The sequence below is a fragment of the Tupaia chinensis genome, unplaced genomic scaffold (genome assembly GCF_000334495.1).
Source record: "Tupaia chinensis unplaced genomic scaffold, TupChi_1.0 Scaffold147500_1, whole genome shotgun sequence".
NCBI classification, from domain to species: domain Eukaryota; kingdom Metazoa; phylum Chordata; class Mammalia; order Scandentia; family Tupaiidae; genus Tupaia; species Tupaia belangeri.
The window spans coordinates 613,280-620,475 of record NW_006207351.1 but is presented as its reverse complement, the minus strand read 5'-3'; the positions used below and the strand labels follow the sequence as shown (position 1 = coordinate 620,475).

The 7,196-nt window shown below is 53.4% G+C and overlaps 1 protein-coding gene across 2 annotated transcripts in view; it reads left to right on the top strand.

Moving 5' to 3' along the window:
• Window positions 1–284: 284 nt before the first annotated feature.
• Window positions 285–7,196, top strand: part of ANO10 (anoctamin 10) — a 63,298-nt gene continuing 56,386 nt past the window's right edge. The window contains exons 1-3 of one of the 2 annotated variants that reach the window (XM_006169761.3): window positions 285–432; window positions 2,980–3,180; window positions 5,270–5,404. In XM_006169761.3, coding sequence (XP_006169823.1) covers window positions 294–432; window positions 2,980–3,180; window positions 5,270–5,404 — 475 coding nt within the window. In that variant the 5' untranslated portion in view covers window positions 285–293. Of the gene's footprint in view, window positions 433–2,979; window positions 3,181–4,685; window positions 4,808–5,269; window positions 5,405–7,196 lie in introns of those variants that run through there. The other variant, XM_006169762.3, reaches the window with a different exon arrangement.

Here is a 7,196-nt window from a genome sequence, read left to right as displayed (position 1 = left end):
TAGTTGACCGCAGTTCGAGTTCTGGACCCGGTGGTTTGGAACTCGCGCCTGGCACATACACATGCACGCCCAAGATCCCGAGAGGAGAATGGAGAAGAAGAGATTGTGGCGTGGCCATCCCCCCGGAGGCTGATTTCTCACTTTCTGTCTTTCTCTGGCAAACACATGTGCCCCATAGCAAAAATCTTTAAAAAAAGAAAAAAGAGAGAGAGAAAATGTGAACAGCATACTTCTCTTTGCCATAATGATCCATTTCTGCTTTTTTGTTCTAATTTTCAGCAAGTTCGTCAAAGATGAAAGTGACCTTATCAACCTTAGATGCTCACGAGACGTCCTTCACGCCTCTGGTGGTCATAGAGCTTGCTCAGGACGTCAAGGAGGAGACGAAAGAATGGCTGAAAAGCAGAATCGTTGCTAAAAAGAAAGACGGAGGTGGGTGAAGTCATCGGACTCTCTCGTGCATGGACCATGTGTCTGCAAAGTGTCCTACGGTCTCACGGACGTGTTTTCTTTATGAATGTTCATTTCTTTATCTGTCCAGGACTTGAAGGGACTCCGACTTCCCTAGCTCCTGAAGTCCTCTTTAGACCACAGTGGCACGAGTGCTTTTCCATGCAGCTCGACACTGCCGGGCACAGCCCTGGGTGCACAGCAGGTGCTTAGTCAGAGCTTGTCGAATGAATGAACGGGTGACGGTTGTGTCTCCCTGTGGGTCAGCTAGGGTCCTCAGCGGGAGGTTGTACTGCCTCTGCAGGCGGGATCCTACCGGCGGAGTAGGGACTGAGTGCTCGCTTCCACAAGTTCAGATCCGGGAAGGTTAGTGAGAGCAGTGACCAGGGGGCCGTGGCGCTTACAGATGCGTCACTCGTGCGTTAGCTGCAAACCAAGGGCAGGCCACGGGACACTGTGGCAGGACTTCCTGGAAGGGTGAGGAATGACAGGACTCCAGGGGTCAGCCCTTTCTCACAGGGCAGCAGGGGTGCATCTGCCTACAAAGTCTCTGAAACGCTGGACTAAGAATGTTTAAACAGACGTGATTTCTTAAAAGTAAAATTTTAAGGGACCAGCAGATGGCATAATGGTTACTGTTGCTGAACTCCCACGTAATCACCCGCGGTTTGAGTCCCGGACCCAGTGACTTAAACTGACACCAGGCATGAGTACATGCGTGCCCAAGATCCCTGGAGGAGAAGGGATTGTGGCGTGGCCATCCCCCCGGGGGGTGATTTCTTGCTTCCTGTCTCTCTGTCTCTCTATTTCCTTCTGGTGAGTGCATGTGCCCTATACAAAAACCTCTCAAAAAAAAAAAAAAAAAAGAGCATTTTAAATCAAAGTGAAAAAGTGAAATAAAACATTATTGCCAAGAACTAACCATACAGAAATCCTAAACACTGTGATTTTAGAACACTGGCAGTGTGTCGGCACGAGGGACCCTGTGTGGACACTGGCAGTGTGTCGGCACGAGGGACCCTGTGTGGTCCCAGCTGCCTTTTCTGCCGACCGCCCTCAGGGACACACAGGGATGGGCGGGCCACTGCCCGGACAGTCACAAAGAGCCTCCCGGAAAGGTGTGCTGGGTCTTCCGGGTGAAGGTAGTGGACCTCGCACTTGTGCACTTTTATGGCCACTCCAGGTTTACTGAAATGACAGTGAAGGGTCAGCTGGTGGCATGGTGGTTGAGGCAGCTGAATCCCACATGGTCAGTTATCGCCACTTCAAACCCTGGACCCAGCGGTTTGAAAACGGCACTGGGCATGTGCGTGTGTGCCCCAAATCCCAGGAGGTTAATGGACAAGGGACTGGCTCCCCCAGGGTGGTTTCTCACTTTCCCTGTCTGTCTGGTGAGTGCACATGCCCTACAGCAAGACCAAAACAGAAGAGAGAGAGCTGCTTTTGCTCGGGTCCTGTTTTTACTCAGTGCAGTTTTTCGTTTTCTTTCTTCCTCCCTCCCTCCTCTCTCTCTCTCTCTCTCTCTCTCTCTCTCTTTCTTTCTTTCTTTTTAGGTTTTTTGCCAGAGGGTAGGTATGTGTGCTCATCTGAGAGAGACAGAGACAGGGAAAGTGAGAAATCACCTCCAGGAGGAATGGTCACGGCAGTCCCTGCTCCTGGGGATTTGGGCACACATGCACATGTGGCTGGCGGAATTTTCAAGCTGCTGGGTCCAGGGCTCAGGCCACGGTTGGCCATGCGGGAGTCCAGCACCTTCACTGTCATACACCTGCTGGCCCCCGCAGGGCAGCTGTATAACTAGAGCCAAAGAACCCTGGGTCTTCATCTCCTGCTCCTTCATTGAGTACCTGGCCAGTCATTGCTTGCTGCAGTCCCAGGTTTGGCATTTGTTCATTTAAAGTTCATTTACTGAGAGAGAGACAGAGACGGGCTCACGACTCTTGTGACGCCACAATTGCCCCCTGCCTTCCGGTCCGCTACGCCCACTGGTGCCACCGTGAGCACGTGTGACCTGTTCAAGTCCAGCTGCGTTCCAGATCTGGTCCCCCAGAGGCTCCTGTGCCCCTCAGCAGCAGCCCACTGCCTGTGTCAGCGTGGCAGGACCTTTTATTTTAAAGAACTACAAAGAACTACCGTCTTTAATGTGTGCGCGCACACGTGTGTGTGTGTGTGTTTACCAGAGAGAGACAGAGGGACAGAGAAAGCACCACCCCCGGGTGGAGGGCCATGCCGTAGCCCTCTCTCCTTCACTTCTGTCGGGAGTTTGGGCATGCGCATACACATGCCCGTGTGTTTTTCAGACCACCAGCTCTGAGACTCAAACTGCACCATTGGCCATGTGGGATCCAGGTGGCTTAACCACTATGCCATGGGCTGGCCCCTTGTATTTGTTACTGACTTGAAAGATGGATGTAGATGTAATTTCTTTTCTTCTGCCAAACTAGAAACCTGGCATTTATTTGGGAGGTTGTTTTTGAAACTTTGATGTTTGTCTCTTGGTAAGATCGTCCGTGTCTTTTGTCTTCGAAGGTGCCCAGTTGTTAATTAGACCATTGCTGAGTAAATATGAGGAGGAAAGCCTCGAACATCAGAACCTGTACCTCGTCGGTGCCTCCAACCTCCGCCTGCTGCTGGGGGCGGAGGCGGTGGGGCTAGTGAAGGAGTGCAGCGACGGCACCATGATGGGGGCCCTCCCCCCCGGCACCCGCTGGCGCTTCCGCGGCTTCCACGGTGAGCCCCGTTCTCGTCCTGTCTTGGTCACCAGCATGTGTTCACTGAGTTCGCCGGGAGTCGGCCGATTTTTCCAGCAGAGACCGGATGGTACATGGCGGTCGTCCTGTCTTGGTCACCAGCATGTGTTCACTGAGTTCGCCGGGAGTCGGCCGATTTTTCCAGCAGAGACCGGATGGTAACTGTCGGGCGTCAGAAATGTCAGGACGCAGTTTTGCATCGTGAAGGACCGTCCTGACTTCCCGACTCCCGACACTGCAGGACCGGCGTCTGTTTTTATTTATTTATTTATTTTTTTGCTATAGGGCACATGTGCTCGCCAGACAGACAGAGACAGAGAGGCAGAAAGTGAGAAATCACCCCCCAGGGGGGATGGCCACGCCGCAATCCCTTCTCCGTTCTCCTCTTGGGATCTTGGGCACGCACGCACACGCGCCCAGCGTGAGTTTTAAGCCACCGGGTCCAGGATGCGAACCACGGTCAACTACGTGGGAGTCCAGCGACATAGCCGTTATGCTAACTGCTGGTTCCCCAGGCGGTCTGTTATAATTACTCAGCGTGGAGCAGAAACGCAGCCTTGGGCTGTAAGTGAATGGATGATGAGGCTGTGTCCCAGTGGAACTGTTTGTAAAACCTGTGGCAGCCAGATTTGACCCTGGGCCACCCCGTGCCACCCTGGAAGAGAGGGCTCGCACAGCTCACTTACAGAGGCCCTTTCTCATCTCGCAGCAGTGGGCGCTCACTGACGCAAGGAGCAAAGCCACAGAGTAAGAAGCGTGGAGGCACGGTACCCTAGAGACCTCCGCGCTTGAATTCGGGGTACCCTAGAGACCTCCGCGCTTGAATTCGGGGTACCCTAGAGACTGCCGCTCTTGAATTTGCGGTACCCTAGAGACCACCGTGCTTGAATTATTGAATTCGCGGTACCCTAGAGACCTCCGCGCTTGAATTCGCGGTACCCTAGAGACCTCCGCGCTTGAATTCGCGGTACCCTAGAGACCTCCGCGCTTGAATTCGCGGTACCCTAGAGACCTCCGCGCTTGAATTCGCGGTACCCTAGAGACCTCCGCGCTTGAATTCGCGGTACCCTAGAGACCTCCGCGCTTGAATTCAGGGTACCCTAGAGACCTCTGCTCTTGAATTCGGGGTACCCTAGAGACCACCGTTCTTGAATTTGCGGTACCCTAGAGACCTCCACGCTTGAATTCGGGGTACCCTAGAGACCTCCGCGCTTGAATTCGGGGTACCCTAGAGACCTCCGCGCTTGAATTCGGGGTACCCTAGAGACCTCCGCGCTTGAATTCGGGGTACCCTAGAGACCGCCGCTCTTGAATTCGGGGTGCCCTAGAGACCTCCGCGCTTGAATTCGGGGTACCCTAGAGACCTCCGCGCTTGAATTCGGGGTACCCTAGAGACCTCCACGCTTGAATTCGGGGTACCCTAGAGACCTCCACGCTTGAGTTCGCGGTACCCTAGAGACCGCCGCTCTTGAATTTGCTGGTTTCTACTGGGTGACTGGTTCCGGGTTCCAGGAGAGTTCTGGAAAGAGCTGGCACAGCCCGGGCAGCCATGGTACCTGGAGGGGGCTACGTTCAGGAGCGGCTGGCCCCTCACGGAGCTCTCGCAGGTGAGGAGGTGGTGGGCCTCTAAACCCATGCACTCCGACGTCCTGCCTGAGCGAGTCAGTGGCCAGGTGACGCCGACCTCATTCCAGGAGTCTTCTCCAAGAGTGACCATTTTCTCACCAGGCTTCCTCCTTTTCTGGGATGGTTGCGACCCCAGAAGAGTGGAAGAGCTTGAGTGTTTGAAGGAGGCGACCTGGATCCAGCCACACGTGTCAGTTCCACGCGGCCCGGTGACTCAGAGTTGAGCACCTGAAGTGAGGTGGCACGAGTGGGCCAGCTGCTCGAAGGGCTGGTGGGGCCAGCGTCTAAGGCCTCAGCTCTGTTGATATTTACTGATTTATCATTTCGTTACTCTCTTAGGCGTCACGTAGTATTTACAGCATTATTTGTAGTATCTGATAATTAGGGGCCAATACTTAGTTTTAATATTACCGAAAAATAATCGGGCATCTTTGCTGTTTTAGATAACAACGATGATTTCCTCACCATGGCCGAATGTCAGTTCATCATCAAACATGAACTGGAAAACCTCAGAGCTAGAGATGAAAAAATGATCCCCGGTTACCCCCAGGCTAAGCTGTACCCAGGAAAATCACTGTGTAAGTCCTTACATCGCCGACCTGCGTGCCCGCCCCGACAATGGTACTTTTCTCTCAGTAGACATCAACAGCCAGTGGCAAAGGCTTTGTCTCCTCTTACTGCAAAGCTCACACAGCTTTACAGTAACTTACTTTTGCACGAACATATCTTTTGCCCTTTGAGCCTCAATAAATCGGACCTTGAAATCACTATTCTTTTCTATAGGGTTTTTTATTTATCAGCATACAGTTAGGGCGAAACTCGGTGTGAACACATCAGAGTGTGCCTCAGCCAGGCTAGCAGAGCTCTGCTGCTTACCCCACCCTCGTGGTGCAGGGGACGGTGGGAGGACAGGAAGGGGGAGGCGCGGTTTTCCCAGCGGGCTTCCTCCTCAGCCCCGGCCTGGCCCAGACACGGGAGATTTAAAGTGACTCAGTACCTGCGTGCAGATGGGCAGTTTGCCACTTTTTGGTTTTGTGTAATTCCTTTTTAATGAGAATTCTAGTGTGCGGAGTGAAAGTTTGCTACAGTGTCTAAGTTTCCCTCAAACCCAGCTGGGGCAAGGCCAGGGAGCCCTCTTATGCCCAGTTGTCACTGGGACACTTCAGAGCTCATTCGCTCAAACCAGACCTAACCAGAGCTCGTATTTTGTTTCGTTCCAAGTCTCTTCTGAGCCCATCAGCACTGCGAGGGGTGGCCGTGGTTTACACTGTAGGTTATGACGGCAGGAAGCTCTCTCTACATGGGTGGCAGGTGCTGTCGCTGGAACGTGGCTTTGCGGCAGCCAGGCCATGTTGGGAACGCGTAGCCAGACTCCTTCACTCCGTGTAGGCCTGTGGGGAACCCACAGCAGCTCTGCAGGCGTGTGCCTGTTCCCAGCCGCTGTTCCCGTGTGAGCCCAGCCCCTTCGTGGCCTCAGGCTGTCCTCAGCCATCTCCTCTGGCTTCTGCGAGCCGGCAGGAGTTGTTCAGCCCGCGAGAGCTCCTTGAGGGAGAGAAGGGAAGGGATCCGAGAACGTCCGTATGAACTGTTCCCTACGGGACGGTACCGGCCGGGGCTCAGAAGGACCTCCGGGGAGTGCCGTGTTTTCATTGCTGGGCTCTGACATACCTTCTGTTGAGCCTTTAGTATTACACAGTTCTTCTGGGTGCCTCTTACTCGTTTCCCTTGACAAGAATGTGTGGGCCAGAGTGGGCTTCCGAAAGCTTTGCCCTTGCGAGGACAATGGAGTAGATTTCAAGTAAATGCCAGGAGAAGGCTCGGCCACTGGCTGGTGTGTGAGGGTGTGTGTGTGTGTGTGTGTGGGTGTGTGAGGGTGTGTGGGTGTGTGAGGGTGTGTGTGTGTGGGTGAGGGTGTGTGTGTGTGTGTGTGTGTGAGGATGTGTGTGTGTGTGTGTGAGGGTGTGTGTGTGTGTGGGTGTGTGTGTGTGTGTGTGTGTGTGTGTGTGTGGGTGTGTGTGTGGGGAGGGGTGTGTGAGGGTGGGTGTGTGTGTGTGTGTGTGGGTGTGGGTGTGGGGGGGTGTGTGTGTGTGTGGGGGTGTGTGTGGGGTGTGTGTGTGTGTGTGTGTGTGTGTGCGCGCGAGGGGTTCTGCTGGCTGCTGCAGCACACTCGTGAGTACTCGCACGTTAAGTATGTTTGCTGCATGCATACTTGTGGCTTTTATTAAGCAGGGATAAAAACAATATAGAAATACAAAAATGTATTTTGAAAACAGGTATCTGAGAGCGTTTTTAATTTTAATTTTTTTTTTTTTTTAGAGATTTTTGCTTTAGGGTATGTGTGCTCACTTACTGGAGAGACAGCGTCAGAGA